Source organism: Nycticebus coucang, chromosome 18 (genome assembly GCF_027406575.1).
Source record: "Nycticebus coucang isolate mNycCou1 chromosome 18, mNycCou1.pri, whole genome shotgun sequence".
NCBI lineage: Eukaryota > Metazoa > Chordata > Mammalia > Primates > Lorisidae > Nycticebus > Nycticebus coucang.
The window spans coordinates 38,268,751-38,286,377 of record NC_069797.1 but is presented as its reverse complement, the minus strand read 5'-3'; the positions used below and the strand labels follow the sequence as shown (position 1 = coordinate 38,286,377).

Here is a 17,627-nt window from a genome sequence, read left to right as displayed (position 1 = left end):
CCCTCTTGGTGAGGATCTGCAGCACCTAGAGGGGCTCCTGCTTTGTAGGGCAGAGAAGAGGTGGATTCTCTTATAGAGGAAGAATTGGGATTTGAGCTAGTAAATATTTTGTTTTACAGTTAACCAAAGGTAAGGGGGTCCTTTCTGAATTATTTTCTTTAGCACTCTAATTTCAATTGAAGTAGCTATTCTCTAGTTGATGAAGCAAAAGAAGGGTTGAAACCATAGTTTGATGACCGTGCTTCAAAAGCTTACGTTCTTTTCCAAGTCTCAGAGGTTCCCACAGCATCAGGCAAAACTATTAAGAGAGGAGGAAAACTCTACCTCACATCACACTGTCCATTAAGAAATAAATGTACATTAAAAAATTAGAAGAACACGTGAAAGGCCAAAAAGGTTTCTGAATTCATTATCAACTGAAATTCTTTCAGGGGTAAAAGAAAGCTTTTCAAAAAGAATAAAATAAGCAAGTGTGGTGGCTCATGCCTGTAGTCCCAGCACTCTGGGAGGCTGAGGCAGGTGGATTGCCTTGGCTCAAGAGTTCGAGACCAGCCTGAGCAAGAATAGACCCCTTCTCTACTAAAAATGGAAAAACAAACAAACAAACAAACAGGCAGGCATTGTGGGTGCTGGGTACAGTAGTCCCAGCTACTTGGGAGGCTGAGGCAAGAGAATCGCTTAAGCCCAAGAGTTTGAGGTTGCCGTGAGCTATGATGACTCCATGGCACTCTACCCAGGGCCAGAATAAGACTCTGCCTCGAAAAAAAAAAAAGGATAAAATAGCATATAAAAATACCAAATTTTACATTTGTCTTTAAGCAAGATTTTCTCTAGTGCCTTCTCTTCTTTCCCTTTGCATTATAAATAGAAGCATCCTCTGACTTCTACTTCTGTATATTCTCTAATAACTTACCTGGCCTCCTGCACCAACCATGTCCTTTATATCTGGACTCAATGTTGGTGTTGTTGGCTTTTTTTTTTTTTTTTGGTTTTTGTTTTGTTGTTGTTGTTTAAGACAGGGTCTCACTCTGTCACCCAGGCTGAATGCATGAACATAGCTCATTGTAACCTCAAACTCCTGGGCTCAAGCAATCCTCCTACCTCAGCCTCCTGAGTAGTTGAGACTATGGGCATGCACCACCATGCCTAGCTAATTATCTAATTTTTTTTGAGACAGAGTCTTGTTCTGTTGCCCAGGCTAGAGTGTAATGGCAGCATCCTACCTCACCGCAACCTCAAACTACTGGCCTCAAGTAATTCTACCACCTTGGCCTCCTCCAAAGTGCTAGGATTATATGCACCAGCCATTGTGCCCAGTCTAATTTTTTTTTTTTTAGATACAGGGTCTTGCTGTGTTGCCCAGATTTGTTTCCAACTTCTGGGCTAAAGCAATCCTCCCACTTCAGCCTCCCAGAGTATTGGGATTACAGGCATGAGCCATGGTGCCTAGCTTCAATGTTGGTATTTCTTATTTAAATGGAAAGTAGATAAAAACTTCAGCATTATAAATTTTCCATCATGACAAAATATTAAGCATGCTCCTCTATGTCTGTTCATACTGGAAAGTCTAAGGCTATTTGGCAAAGTGGTTAGAAAACAGTACTGTCAAAGATGATTTCCAATATTAAAATGAACCTCCAGTAATTGATAGCTTTGAAGAAAATATAGTAACCTCTAGAATCATTGTTAATGGAGAAACAACATTTCTCTCCTGATTATAGAAACTCCATTCTGTCATTGACTGGTGCACAGAGGGGCTGCTGAGATGGAGAGTCTCAGGAGTGATACAGAAATGCTGTATCCTGAGATAATAGTAGAAGTGGGCAAAGTGACTTTTGGAGAAGAAAACAGGAAGAAGATGATCAACAACTCTTTGAAAAGATCTGAGAATTCTAAAATCACCCAGGCCATATGTGCACTATTAAACTCTGGAGGGGGCGTGATCAAAGCAGAGGTTGATGAGAAAACCTATAGTTACCCATGCCATGGGCTGGGGCAGGATTTGGAAACTTCTTTTCAAAAGCTCCTTCCTTCAGGTTCGCAGAAATATCTTGACTACATGCAGCAGGGGCACAATCTCCTGATTTTTGTGAAGTCATGGAGCCTCGATGACTTTAGCCTCCCACTAAGGATTTGCAGCTTGCACTCCAATTTATATCAGAGAGATGTCACTTCCGCTATTAACCTGAGTGCCACCAGTGCCTTGGAGCTTCTCAGAGAGAAGGAGTCTAGAGCCCAAGGAGGAGAACCAAGGGTGAAGGAGCTTCATCCTCAGAAAGTTCTCCCCAGATACATTCAGGAAGAGGAAGATATGAAGATATCTGCCTCAGAATTTTTTAAAAAGGACAAACTCAAGTATAAGGAGAAACTCAACTTTACTGAGTCAACACATGTGGAGTTTAAAAGGTTCACCACCAAAAAGGTTGTACCTCGGACTAAAGAAATGCTGCCTCATTATATTTCTGCATTTGCCAACACTCAAGGAGGGTACCTAATTATTGGGGTGGATGATAAGAGCAAAGAAGTATTTGGATGTAAGAGGGAAAAAGTGAACCCTGACTTATTGAAAAAAGAAATAGAAAACTGCATAGAAAGATTGCCTACGTTCCACTTCTGCCGTAAGAAGCCGAAGGTGAATTTCACTATCAAAATCTTGAATGTATACCAAAAAGATGTCCTGTATGGGTATGTCTGCGTGGTTCAAGTGGAGCCCTTCTGTTGTGTAGTTTTTGCACGTGCTCCAGATTCCTGGATCATGAGAAACAATTCTGTCACAAGGCTGACAGCTGAGGAGTGGGTGGTCATGATGCTGGATCTTCACTCAGGTAAAGAGAGAGTGAAGTTACTACCCAGTCAGCAGGGAGTAGCACTCTTCTCTACCTTTTGTGGGTATTTGGTCTTATATTTAGTTTTAATTAATTAATTAATTAATTACGGAGTCTCACTGTTGCTCTGGGTACAGTGCCATGGTGTCATAGCTCCCAGCAACCTCACACTCTTGGGCTCAAGTGATCCTCTTGCCTCGGCTTCCTGAGTAGCTAGGACCACAGCCACCCTCCACAACACCCAGCTATTTTTTTCTATTTTTAGTAGAGACAGGGTCTTGCTCTTATTCAGGCTGGTCTTGAACTCCTGACCTCAAGCAGTTCACCCACCTTGGCCTCCCAGAGTGGTAGGATTATAGGCATGAGCCACCACACCGGGCCTCATGTGTTTAATTTAATAATAGAAATTTGTTTTTGCTTAAAAACCTTCTCCCACTATAGGGTTCTTTTTCAGAGAAATATTGTTTAAAAATGACTCTTTGCTAGTTCTTTTATTTATTTATTTATTTATTTTTGTAGAGACAGAGTTTCACTTTATTGCCCTCAGTAGAGTGCCGTGGCGTCACACAGCTCACAGCAACCTCCAACTCCTGAGCTTAGGTGATTCTCCTGCCTCAGCCTCCCGAGTAGCTGGGACTACAGGCGCCTGCCACAACGCCCAGCTATTTTTTTCTTGCAATTTGGCCGGGGCTGGGTTTGAACCCGCCACCCTCGGTATATGGGGCCGGCACCCTGCTCACTGAGCCACAGGCACTGCCCCGCTAGTTCTTTTAAAGAAACATTGTTGGCAAACATTAAGAGCTAATACCTAAATCTCTGGGTTTGGGGCATCACCCAGTGGAGAGAAAAGCATGCAAAGGAGATGCTGGGGCAGGGGCTGGCGGGGAGGGAAGAAAACCTTTAGTATTTTCACTTCCCTTACAGTTTTGCTCAGAATCAGCCCTAGTGATTCTCAATCAATACATAAAGGACTTATAGGCTGAACTAAGCTTATCAGCTTGCCTTCATGGTCAGTATGTTCCAAATTTGATAAAAGAAGCTTCGATCAACACTTGAGTGATTAGAGAAATTTTATTGGCTCATTCTTTGTCTTGTCCTAAATTTGACTGAGTTTACTTCTGTCCTCAATCTCTTTCCCTCTCCCCCCATCGATCTAGAGATCCTGCCACTTTTGATCCCAGCCAACCTTGCATGGGGACTTAAACAACAACTGTCACTATATATGTATAAATATATAAATTATATATATTATTTAATATATATATAGTGTAGATGCCTTTCTTTCTTAGAGAGAGACTGGAATCAGCAGAGGAGAGTTGAAAGGAACTTTAGGGACCATCACCTCTTGCATGAGAGAGAGGCGTGGTGACTTGCCCACGCCGAGTCACACAGTGACTTAGATATGCATGACATGACCCCTACAAGAGTTCCCAGAGTTCCTCTCCTGACATTTGTGAACTGTATGAGGCACAGGACGTCTGACAGTAGCTCATGCACCTTGCATGCACAGATGTCCTGTAGGAAGAGCAACAAAAGTATTCTTTTACTTTTCATTTCTTGTCTGAAACAACTTACCATGTGATTGTTTAGCTCCTCCCAGTCTGGCCACACACTACAGCTCTCAACTGTTTTCCTCAGCTTCATCTGCACCAAGAAGTCCAGCATATCCCATCAAAGTCCTGGAATTTAAGGAGGCTCTGCAACGACATTTTTTCCCAGGTAGTTTCCCTTGGTTTCAGCTGAGGGGACCATTTATTTTCTAAAATTAAGTTGGGAGGTCTGGGTAGCAATTAGTCCAAGTCTTTCTCCTTAGAGTTCACATGTAGAACTTAGCAGACATAAATGGTCCTGAAATAACATTTGTTAACATGTCTCAATCTTGTTTCCTAGGCATCTGATCCCCACTATACTTCTGGGTGCTTTTGAGCTTTCTAGTCACATGTGACTTTTGTTCTCCAAATTAGAGAGTGCTGGAAATTTCTTAAGTCTTTACCATAAAAGAACTGTCCTCTGGCTTTTCAATGCAGAAAAGCCTGAGCTCCTTCGAAAGCAGGGTCTCTCAGCCTTGGCACTATTGACAATTGGGTCAGATAATTCTTCGTTGGTGGAGGTGCCCTGTGAATTGCAGTATATTTAGCAGCATTCTTGGCCTCTACCCACTAGATGCCAGTAGCAGCCCTCCAGTGGGGACCATCAAAAATTCTCCAGACATTGCTAAATGCCCTCTGGGATATGAGGTTTGGGGGCTGGAGCGATTGTTACTAGTTAAGAATTACTGTTCTAAAGGAAAGTTCTTGGATTCCCAAAAGCATCAGGCTTACCAAAAAACAAAACATAAAAAGAAAAGACAACCCTGACAGGAAGGAGTGCCTTCCTGGCAGTAGTGGCCATCTGGGGTTGAGGGTGCCAGTAGGCTATTCTGTGAAGACCCCTCCCTGATAGCTTTCTCCTATACTACAGCTGTCAGAAATGGGAACCTCAGATTGCAGCCCAGGGCTGTGAAGAGGGGGTGCTCTCTTTGCAGACAAGAAAACCCACAGTTCCACAGCCAGAATAATTTCTTCCTGCCATGTTGCAAGAACACTCACTGTATGCTTTTGTAAGTTTTGGTAACTTCTATTCCTTGAATTTTCAGTGGCACAGGAAGAGATACAATTTAAACCAGAGTCCCTCTGTGAGAAGCTATTCTCAGATCATGAAGGATTGGAGGAATTAATGAAGACACAGATACATCCTTGTTCTCAGGGGATTGTGATATTTTCTAGAAGCTGGGCAGGTGATGTCGGCTTAAGGAAAGAACAAAACATCCTGTGCGATGCTCTCCTAATAGCAATTAACAGCCCCCCGGTTCTCTACACGATCTCTCTAGACCCCAGTTGGCTTGGAGGACTTGAATATGCCCGAAACACTGCTCACCAGTTAAAGCAAAAACTGCAAACTGTTGGTCGTTACACAGGAAAGGTGTGCATCATTCCAAAGCTGATGCACCTGACCAGCACACAGCACAGACCTGGCAAGACCCCTGTTCACTATCCCCTCTCCTACAGCCTTGCTGATAAGGATGTAATGGGAGACTTGTTGCAGGCCCTTGTGGTGGTCTGTCTGTGCTCCAGATCTTTCCTGAGTGACCAGCTGGGCTGTGAATTTTTCAACTTGCTTATAGCAGAGCAGTGCAAGTTGCTTACTGAGAGCCTTCGTGAGACGCGGGAATTGTTCATCCACTGCTTTCCAGGAACCAGGAAGACAGCCCTCGCCATAAAAATCATGGAGAAAATTAAGGACATGTTCCACTGCAAACCAAAAGAGATCCTCTACGTTTGTGAAAGTGACTCCCTAAAGGATTTTGTGACGTAAGAGTTGTATAAACTATACACCCCCCCAATTTAGTTAGTCTTTTAAACTGTCACAAAAGTAATTTGTATTTTTAGTTTAAGTCTTGCTGGTGCCTTAGCAGCACAGAGCCCAAACTATATACACATTTTCAAATGATCAGGAAGTCAAACTACAGAAGGGAAATTTATAATGTTCAAGCTTAAACATCTCATTATAAATAAGCAAAGTATGCATAACTTTATCTTTTTTTTTTTTTTAGAGACAGAGTTTCACTTTATCACCCTCAGTAGGGTGCTGTGGCATCACACAGCTCACAGCAACCTCCAACTCCTGGGCATAGGGGATTCTCTTGCCTCAGCCTCCCAAGTAGCTGGGACTACAGGTGCCTGCCACAACATCCTGCTATTTTTCTTATTGCAATTTGGCCAGGGCCAGGTTTGAACCCACCACCCTCAGTATATGGGGCCAGCACCCTACCCACTGAGCCATGGGTGCCACCCCCACATAACTTTATCTTTTTAATTTTAATTTTTTTTTTTTTTTTAGAAACAGAGTTTCACTGTCACAGGCTGGAGTGGAGTGGTGCAATCATAGCCCATTGTGGTCTTGAACTCCTAGGCTCAAGTCATCCTCTGACATCAGCCGCCTGAGTAGCTGGGACTATGGGTGCATATCCCCAAGTGTGACTTATTTATTAATTTTTGGTAGAGGTAGGGTCTCCCATGTTGCCCAGGATGGTCTCAAATTCCTGGATTCAAATGATCCTCCTGCTTCAGGTTTCCAAAGTGCTGGATTACAGGCATGAGCCACTGTGTCTGGCCATAACTTTAAATTTATAGAACTAGAAACTTCTTTTCCCACAATGTATTGCCTTAAATTTAAGAAAACTAGAAATGAACCTATTTTGCTTTAAATACACTATTTGCATGACACTTAGTAGTTTAAAGTTACAGGGTATTTCTGTCAGTTGGACATTATACCTAGCAGAAACATGAATTTAAATACAATCTGATTTTGTTGATAAAGTATTTTCATTTTTTGGACTTGTTCTGCATCATTCATTTTAGAAAACATTCACTTCTGCTTTTGATTTAAACCTCTAGCTTTCAACTTAGTAAAATAAGTTGGTCACTATATGATTCAGCAAAGGGGGCAAAGTCATTTTTTGTTTTGGTTTACTTATTCAACGCATCTTTTTTTTAAAAAGCTTTTTTATTATTTCAAAATATTAACTCAGGGGATACAAGTGTTTTGTTACATGGATATCCTGTATAATGCTTAAATCAGGCTTATGGTGTGTCCATCACCAGACTAGTTAGTTTTGATTGCACCTAACATGTAAGTTTTTATCCCACGCCCACTCCTTCCTCCCTTCTTGGTTTTTCCTGTCCTTTGTATCATTTTCAACAAATCTTATTGAGCACCATTTAGGGGCTAAACACTGCACTTAGAGGGGAAAACATGCTTAGACACAAGTTTAGAGGGGAAAACATATTGAAGATGTTGCCATAAAAAATAAAGTATGTGTGTGTTGTCTAATTAGGATGACAATAAAGATATGCTTATTTTAACTTAAGCTAGAGGTTGATGGTCAAAGTGAAGGAGACAATGGGGCACACTCTTAAGAAATCAGTATGGGGAGGGCATTCTAGGCAAAGGACACAGCAAGTCCAAAGCCACAGAGACACTAGAGAATCAGAACAGTAGGTCTGTCTGGAGCAGTGAGGGAGTGTGGGTGCACAGTGACTGGTGATGTTGGAAAGGAGGCAGATGCCAGATTAGGAAGGATTCTATACACTGTGCTAAGGATTATGTTCTTTGTTAACCTTTACAGCTAAGTGTAAAAATATCCCAGTCAAAAGGGTCATTCAGCAAATATCTGTTGAACTTCTAATGTGGGGGGGATACAAAGATGGCTGAGAACAAGTGCTTTTCTTCAAGAGTACACGGCGTCCAAACTGAACAAAGAGAACATAAATAGCTATGATTCAAGACTTAGGGAGTAAAGTCTCAGGAATGACATATGTAAAATAAGGAAATCTGTAGGAATTACTTGGATCCAAATTGGAGGAGGCAAGAAACAGCCACATTTATTAAGAAAAGAATATAGGGCCAGCACAAGGGCTTATACCTATAATCCCAGCACTTTGGAAGGCTGAGTTGGAAAGATCACTTGAGGCCAGAAGTTTGAGACCACCCTGGTGCAACATAATGAGCCCATGTTTCTATTAAAAAAAAAAAAAAAAGAATATATACTACAACATACCATTAGGGAAATTGAGCTAAGTTACTGCAATAGCGCCAGAGAAACATGGCCTCATAGATTTATTTTCTGACTTGATATGTCATGAAACTCAGCAACCTCTTGCTGTTTCCCTTACCCAAAACTAAAGAAGTTTTTGGGTTTGTGCTACAAATAAGTGGGGAAGTAGAATTCTTTTTACAGAAATTCAAATTAGCCCATATCTCTTTTGCATATAAAAATTATAATATCCTTCTTGGCGACTCTTCTCTAGCTCTAAAAAAGGGACAGAAAGTAAAGAAATGGTAATAACAGGCATAAGTTACTTTTGAGATTTCCTTTAGGATGCAAGGAACTTGTGTTTAAGAACTGTCAAGCAGCAGAAATGGACTATTAATAGAAATAAAACAGTCTCCTACCTGGGTTCATTTTTAAAAGTTTAAATATGAAGATTTGACAAGATAACACCAAACTTATGGTAGGGTGTAAACTTATGCATTCTGCCTGGCAGGCAAATTGTAAGTAGATCGGTTTTACGGTATTAACAGCAATTTAAAATCAGTGAATCAGCCGGGAGATGAGAATTAGCCTCTGATCCAAATCCACAGAATAATGAAGGCCATTGTCCCTTTTGTTTATCTGCCTAAAACCCTGTTCTGTCTTTCATCCTTACAGCCAACAAACCACCTGCCAAGTTGTGACCCGGAAAGTTTTCATGCAAGGAGAGTTTCTGAAGATTAAACACATAGTGATGGATGAGACTGAGAATTTCTGCAGTAAATATGGCAACTGGTACATGAAGGCTAGGGACATCACCCATCCAAAGGTGAGAGGGGCTGGAAGTGAAAACCTTCACCATGGGGTTCTCTGGATTTTTCTGGACCCTTTGCAAGTCCATCACACAGATGTCAATGGTCTTCCCCCTCCATTTGCTCGGTTTCCTCGTAAAACAGTCACCAGTGGGATCCACTGTGCTTGGGAAATAGCAACGGTCTTGAAAGAAGAAATGAACAGAATCAGAGAAAATCCTCTCTCCAGCCTTTCTCCAGATGCACTGGCGTTGTTCAGCGAAGCTGCCTACGAGGAAGGGAGGTGTGCCGAGGCTCTGCCTGGAGTGTACGAGGCAAAGACTAACATGACACCAGAGCAAATAGCAAATTATGTGGCAGAACGATGTTGCAGCTTGTTTCAGCATGGCTATCGCCCCAAAGATATAGCAATTCTGTGCAGGAGAGAGGAAGACAGAGGACGCTATAAGCTTGCACTGCTAAAAGCAATGAAATCAATTGAGACTCGTGGAACATCAGGGGTTGTGTTCAGCCAGGCCACTGATGTTTGGAGCAGTCACATCATTTTAGACAGTCTTCGGCAGTTTTCAGGCCTGGAGAGGAATATTGTGTTTGGGATTAGTCCACAATGTGCCCAGGCAGAGGAGTTGCATAAGCTCTGCTTTGCTTCAAGAGCCATTAATCACCTCTACTTGCTTTACGAGAAGAGGGCAGCCTCTGAACATCATTAGAAATAATGCAGGAAGTCAGGGAGGGGAGAGTCCACTCACCCAGTCAGGGGCAGCCCCTCCTTTTTAATGTTACAAGTAAGGAAATCAGGCCCATGTGCATGGCCCGGAGCCACAGGAATGTCTCTTGGGGCTGACACTTCCACTCTATTTGTGGTGCCACTGTCCTTTTCCCAGTCCTCTTCACCTCCTTCCTGACAATTGCAACAGATTCTAACTGGTCCCTTGGTCTCCAGCTTTCCTAGCTTAATCTAGCTGTCATCCTGTCAAGGAGAGAGATCCTCCTCAGAGGACTGATTTTATGAAATGTCCTGCTAATGTCCCTTCAGTGAGTCCCCACAACTTTCAAACCAAATCAATTTTCAAGCTTTCACATGGTGCACCCAAATTAGTCTTCTAACCACATCCTTTATTATACCTCGATCTCCCAGGGTTTTCAGAGCACTCCAGCCTCTCTGGCCTATTTTTTGGGTGGTGGTAATGTGCCCTCTGGAAAGGTGAGCCTGGGCACACCTCCCGTCCTAGTTACCTTGAATGGATGTCTCAAGGGCAGCAGCTTAGCTGGCAGTTCATACTGGAGATGGGTCTTTGAGCTTCACAGAGCCAGAGCTTGATTTCCTCTTTGCACAAAGTGCAGATCAATCTCTTGAAGGATGCTTTATGCTAACCAGGCTCACAAAGGACCAAGGCATAAATGAAGGTGCTGCTCTGTTAATTTACAGTGAGGACTGTAGTGACAGGCGGGTCAGGTGCGTTTGCTATCCGTGTGTTCAGTGGTAACGTAGGAAGCCATACTCTATGAGCACAGCATTGCAGTAAGGGAAGCTGGAAGTCTGATCCACATTATAGACATCTTCAGGCTATATTACATTATTACAATATCTATAATATCTATAAAACAAGGTTGTGATCATTTCTAAAATGAAGATATTTCCATCACCAGGACTGGACAGGTCAGGTTTTACAAGCTAAGGCAAATGTAGGAGGCTAAGGATGGTTAATTGTTCAATATTCTCTGCCTCTGATGAATTTCTTTTTCTCTCCTAGTTTCTAAACTTTCCAGGTTGGCCACCAACCTTCCCCTCACTCCCCCTTACACGTATACACATTGCTCACTTTTTATGTGCACATAGGTGACTATACTCAACTAGGCTAGACACTCCTTACACTTTGCGGGTGGCCCGGAAAGTAGTCTGTCTATCAGGGCCCCTTGCACATCTCTGATCTCTTTCATTATGACTTGGTGTTAATTTTATAATCCAACTCTCAGAGTTTATGGGGACTGTGGGTGGCAACTTTAACACCTACGTCACTCACACATGCCCGGCTCCTGGCCTGTACCTATGCCACTTCCTCAGCCTATTGACCCTCTGCCTTTGAGATTCATTCTACTAATCAAGTTTTTGTTCAAATGCCTACCCCCTCAATGAAACTTTCACCATTCCCCTAAGTTAAGCTTAGTCTCTCCTTTTCAGGCTATTCTATAGCTTGAAAAATGTATGTTGATGATAGCACCAAACTCATTCCAAACTATGCCTGAGAAGTAGTAGTTGCCTATAGATGGGGGGTTATGGTACTTTTTATGGGTAGGAAAAATGATGTTAAGCAATTAATTCATTTTGCAAAAGATACCAGTGCATTGTGATTCTGATATGGGAAGACTTGTGAATTCTATAAAAATAGAGTCAAAACTGGATGGAGATATAAAAAGGACAGCACAAGGAATGCTATATTTTAGTTATAAGCCTCAATACCATTTGACTTTTTTTTTTTTTTTTTGCAGTTTTTTTTTTTTGGCTGTGGCTGGGTTCGAACCCACCACCTCTGGCATATGGGGCCAGCACCCTACTCCTTTGAGCCACAGGCATTGCCCACCATTTGACTTTTTAAATTATATGCATGCAGTATATGTTTTTTTTATTATTATTAATGTTAAATCATAGCTATGTACATTAATGCGATTTTTTTTTTTTTTTTTTTGAGATAGAGTCTCAAGCTGTTGCCCTGGGTAGAGAGGAACCTGGTGTTACAGCTCGCAGTAACCTCAACCTCTTGGGCTTAACTGATTCTCTTGCCTCAGCCTCCCAAGTAGCTGGGACCACAGGTGCCTGCCACAATACCTGGCTATTTTTTTGTTGTTTTTAGCTGGCCCAGGCCAGGTTCAAATCCACCAGCCTTGGCGTATGTGGCTGGCACCCTACCCACTGAGCTACATGTGCCGCAAGTATATGATTTTTTTTTTGAGATTGAATTTTGCTGAATTGCCTGGGCTAGAGTGGCGTGGCTTCATCATAGCTTATTGTAACCTCAAACTCCTGGGCTCAAGCAACCCTCCTGCCTCTGCCTCCCAGAGTGCTAGGATTACAGGCAAGAGCCCCTGTGCCCTGACTTAATTATTTTTTTATTTCACTCGCTACAGTTAAGGTAGAAAAGTTGAGTTTCATTATGTATATACGTGGTGAGGTCTGAGCTTTTAAGGTACCCACCACCCAAATAGTGTACATTGTACCCAATAGATGATTTTTGCAGTCAACTTTATATGCTACCTGTGGGCTTCTTCCATTTAACTTTTTTGTGAGGTACTGTTGTAGATTGTTTTATTGTTCTCAATACTCATCCTCTCTGTGCCTAAAACTACTATACCTTTTGTGGTTCCGAACCTTAGAGCTAGAGATACCAATATTTTCCCATCCCTCCAATGTGGGCTTGTCCGTGTGACTGGAAGGTTAGTAGCTGTGATGTGCACAGAGGCCGGGCATGTGCTTTCAGCATTAGGTCTGCTCTCTTGAGTTTCTGCTATGATCACATGAAGATCATTCCCTGGATGGCCCAGCAGTCACTGAAGAACGAGAAACATGTGAAGCCAACCTGAACTCAATTCATAGCCTGGAACCAAGTTCAATGAGTCCCAGCCAGATTGGCCAAAACCCAGCTGACCTGAAATTGTATGAATGAGAAATAAATGCTTATGATTTTATGACTGAGATTTCAAGGTTGTTTGATTTGTAGCTGTAGCTAACTAATACAGTCATTTCCTCATGTTGTAGTGTTTTTAATGGTTACACAACAACCTAGCCAGATCCTAAAAATTTCCCTCATCATTCCCATATTAATTGTGTCACTAGAATTTCACACTAATAAGCCAAGCACATACTTAGGCATACAGTCTTTTGCTTTTCTGGCATTTTTATCAGTCCCCAGAGATAGGAATACTTGTCAAAAGGGTGGCCTGGATGAAAGAACTCATTTATTCATGTAAGTTCTGGTGAGAAGTGCATAGAAAACCCCAGTCCTAGTACCTGATAACACAACAGGTTTATTGATAACTAAGAGAACAAAATGGTGACATTAGGTTCTGATGACAAAAGCGAGGCATTGATATCTTATAAACAGGTGCTTCTGCAAGGAAGCGTGGGAACTAAAACCAAGGCTCATCACCCTAACCCAGAATCTTAGAGGAAGAATTTAACTTGGAGAATTACGGATGGGAGTGTGAACCTTGACATTATATAGGGGGAAAAAGAAACAAACCAAATACCTCTGGTCGCTTGACACTGACATAAGGTTCTAACTCGGAGGGAGGAGAGGAAGGTACCTCTTACCATGAACACGTCTTTTTGTGAAGAGAAACTCTAACATGGAGAAACCCATTAAAGAAAAGAGGAGATGTAAAGGTAAAGGAGATCTTCTATGCAACTGAGCTGCCTCAGTTTCCCCAAGGTTTGGGGCAGGCTGAACGTAACATTATTTTCAAGAAGCTTCTATTAGAAATAGGTATAAAATTTATAACAAACATATGTTACCATTGATTGAGATCTTACTACAACCAGCTACTATTTGCTAAATGTTTTGCATACATCGTCAGAACTCTGTGAAATATATTCCATTTTTCTCCATTTTGTAGATGATGAAACAGGCCAGACCCAGTTGCTCATACCTGTAATGCCAGAGCTTTGGAAGGCTGAGTTGGGGAGAATTCCTTGGAGCCAGGAGTTTGAGAACAGCTGGGCAACATGGGGAGAGCCCATCTCTGCAAACAATTTTAAAAAATTAGCCAGGTGTGGAGGTGCTTACTTACAGTCCTAGCTAATTGGGAGGCTGAGGCAGGAGGATTGCTTGAACTCAGGAACGACAGTGAGCTATGATGGTACCACTGCATCCCAGCCTGGGTTACATAGTGAGAGCCTGTCTGTAAAATAAATAACTAAATAAAATAAATAAATAATAAATTAAATAATAAAAATAGACGATAAAAGATAAAAGTGAGGCACAGAGAATTGAACTTTGTCAAAGTGACATGTCCGCTAAGTGGCCACGCTTGTTAAATACATTAATTAAATAGAATTCTTGATTTGGTAATCCCAAGTCTGAGAATTTATAAATACTCTGAAAATATTCTCCAGAGTATCTCACAGTATCCAGAGTAAAGAAGAATATTCCTGTTTGTTATCAGTTCTCGTCTCTAGAAAGTATTAGCCTCCACTTTAGTGCACACAGCTGGCTAGACTACACAGTTCCCTGTAGTTAGCACTGTCAGTCCTCACAGAGCTTCGTGATGATTTTAGATAAATCTGAATTTCTTTCTTTTCTAATTTCAGATTAATTTAAGGGTATATACGATCATGTTCCACTGTTAGCTAGGGAAAGTCTAAGCTGTAGTTGAGCCCTTCAGGAGGTGTGCCTTGTGCCCATTAGGTGAGAGCACACAACCCTCCTTTCTCCTCCTCACTTTCCTCCTCCCTGACCCCCTTCCCAAATTTAATTGTGTTTTTCTCTCTTGTGGGCCTGTAGTTGTTCATCTGCTAGTTGCATATTAGTATTGAGTACATTGAACAGAATCTGAATGTCTTGATCAGCAAAACTCTGTATCAGACTGCGGTGATATTTCTGAGCCAAGTTCCTCCCGACATGAATGGTCAGATTCCCTCTAAGACGGCTTCACTTTAGGTTCTCCCACTGCAACCTTGGGGGCATTTCTCAGTGATTTAGAATAGGATGCCTCACTTCCTTCCTTTAAAATCCCTTGGAAATACATGTACAATGTCAGAGTAGATGTTACTGGTTATGAGATGAAATGGGCATTTAAAAAGTTCTGGCATCACATTCTTAGTAAAGTATCACAAGAATGGAGAAGCAAGAATTCAATGTACTCAATAAAGCCAGTAGATGATAAAGCCACACCCACATAAGAGAAAAACTCAAGGTTTGGTGCCTGTAGCACAGCTGTTATGGTGTCAGCCACATACACTGAGGCTGGCAGGTTCGAACACGGCCCCAGACAGCTAAACAACAATGACAACTGCAACAAAAACAGCCAGGTGTTGTGACAGGTGCCTGTAGTCCCAGTTACACAGGAGGCTAAGGCAAGAGAATTGTTTAAGCCTGAGAGTTTGAGGTTGCTGTGAGCTGTGACACCACAGCACTCTACCGAGGGAGACATAGTGACACTCTGTCTCAAAAAAAAAGAGAGAAAACTCAAGTCGATTCAAGGTTGGGGGCAGGGGAACAAGGGAGGTGGGAGAGGGGAAGAGGGAGGAGGAGGGGTGTGTTTCCACTTAATGGACACCATGTTAGGGTATATGGCCCACCTCTTGAGGGTGGGGCACAATTATAAGAGGGACTTTACCTAACAAATGCAAACATTGTAACCTAATTCTTTGTCCCCTCAATTAACCTGGAACAATAAAAAAGAAAAAGCAAACTTCCAGCAATAGTATTTTTCTTTTTGTTTCTTTTCTTCTTCTTTTTATTTATTTATTTATTTATTTATTTGTGAGAGAATCTCACTTGGTCACCCTTGGTAGAGTGCTCTGGCATCACAGCTCACAGCAACCTCAAACTCTTGGGCTCATGTGATTCTCTTGCTTCAGTCTCCCAAGTAGCTGGGATTACAAGCACCAGTGACAACATCTGTTTCTAAACATTTGTTTTAAAGACCAGTCTCTGGTCTCACTCTCACTCAGGCTGAACTCCTGCACAGCCACCCAGAGTGCCAGGATTACAGGTATGAACCACCAAACCCGGCTTAGCAACAGTGTTTTTACTCTGAATTTGCCTTACTCATGAGGGGAAGTAGGAATGGCCTAAGTTACCTCAATGTCTTCCATTAACAGAAGGTAAACATGATTTTGACATATTGTACATGAGGTCAGTTTTCAATTTTGTTCTTTCTTTCTTTCTTTACATACTGTGGAAGTGAAAAATGAGAAATTTAGATATGCCCACTATGTGCTTTGCTTATTATTGGTTATTATTTTGGAATTATTTCATCCCACTTGCAGTTAAAGTCTTTTACACTTGCTTTAATCAGGAAAGACTGTCTCTGCCCAGTTGTATGGCTTGGAAGAGTCATGTGGTTCAGAAAGGGACAGTGACAGAAGCAGGTGCCTACTTCCCAGCCAGTGAGGTATGACAAATAAATCCCATCAGTCAATGGTTAAAACATCAGAATACCTCTCCTGCCCCACTCCTGTCTTCTCTGACATACAGGAGAACTCTCCAGTTGACCACCTCCCTACATTAACTACCTATATGTTGACCAGTTCGTTACAGACCCTTGGGAGGTCAACTTACAGAGTTTATACTTGAGTCTGAGGGTCAGAATGACAATGGCCTTGAGTTCCAACTCTATTCTTAATTGGCTGGATGACCTTGGGCAAGTTACATTACCCCTTCAAGACTCAGTTTTCTCAAATCTGTAAAGCAGAGGTAAAATCCGTGTCTATGCCTTGAGATAAAGATGAGGATTGAAATAAATACTTAAAATACTATTTAAATACAATTAAATAAAGCCTGGGAGGTGGAGAGCTCTCAAATTTTGACCCTTATTAGCTCCAATTTATAGCTGAGGAAACCATGACTTAAAAAATAAATACCTTACCCAGGATCACAAAACTAGTAAGTTCTGAACCCAGGAAACAGACCCTTGTTTGTCTGACTCCAAAATCCATGTTAGCCTCTACATTCCTCTGGCTCCCTGTACATCAAAGTTAAAGGCATGAGTCTCCATGTTAATAGTAATTCATCTGATTTGATGCTGAGATTAGAACTGGATACACAGTATTTACGGTATTAACCAACTTGGATATTCTTTGCTTCTAAAATGTTAACATAGAATCAATATCATTGCTTTAATAACTTAAGATATGGGAAATGTTCAGAGAAAAGCATTTTCTACCTTGAGAAATTAGAAGGCATATACCCTTCATTACAAGCTCTATATAATATTACAGAAAGTTTAGAAAATAGAGAACACCAAAGAAAGTTTATCCTTATTCTTACCACCACCTCACACAGTTGTCTCACTTCTGCTTACTCATTTCTGGTGTAGTCCACTGGCAGATATATTTCAGCAGACTTGTAATCACAGTGCACATTCCGTTTTGTATCCTGTTTGGGGGCGATAGTTCTGATGACCCCTTCCCATTCTGCAGACTCCCATATGGTATGTTAGCCATTTTCCACACTGCAGTCTAGACAGAGATGGTTCTCTGAGCCTTTGAGCAGGGAGCCATGAGTCTCAGTGCAGTAGAGCCTTTCCTGTTCCATTGGTTTCTTGATGTAGCCTGGACTCATGTGCACAGAGAGGAAGAGGATGATGGCAAGTGAAAGATGAAAACCTCTTCATCTCACTCCACAGATACGGGGGAGTGTGGGGTGAAACCCAGAGTAACACACTGAGGAAGGGAGCAATCTTCCTCCTTCATTTCCC

The 17,627-nt window shown here is 41.9% G+C and overlaps 1 protein-coding gene across 1 annotated transcript; it reads left to right on the top strand.

Annotated features, from left to right (window-relative positions):
• The first annotated feature begins 1,742 nt into the window (after positions 1–1,742).
• Positions 1,743–10,404, top strand: SLFN14 (schlafen family member 14). Its single transcript, XM_053569855.1, has 4 exons — positions 1,743–2,825; positions 4,416–4,544; positions 5,461–6,175; positions 9,076–10,404. The coding sequence occupies exons 1-4, from the start codon at positions 1,766–1,768 to the stop codon at positions 9,917–9,919; spliced, it is 2,748 nt and encodes a 915-aa protein (XP_053425830.1). The 5' UTR covers positions 1,743–1,765; the 3' UTR covers positions 9,920–10,404.
• Positions 10,405–17,627: the final 7,223 nt, after the last annotated feature.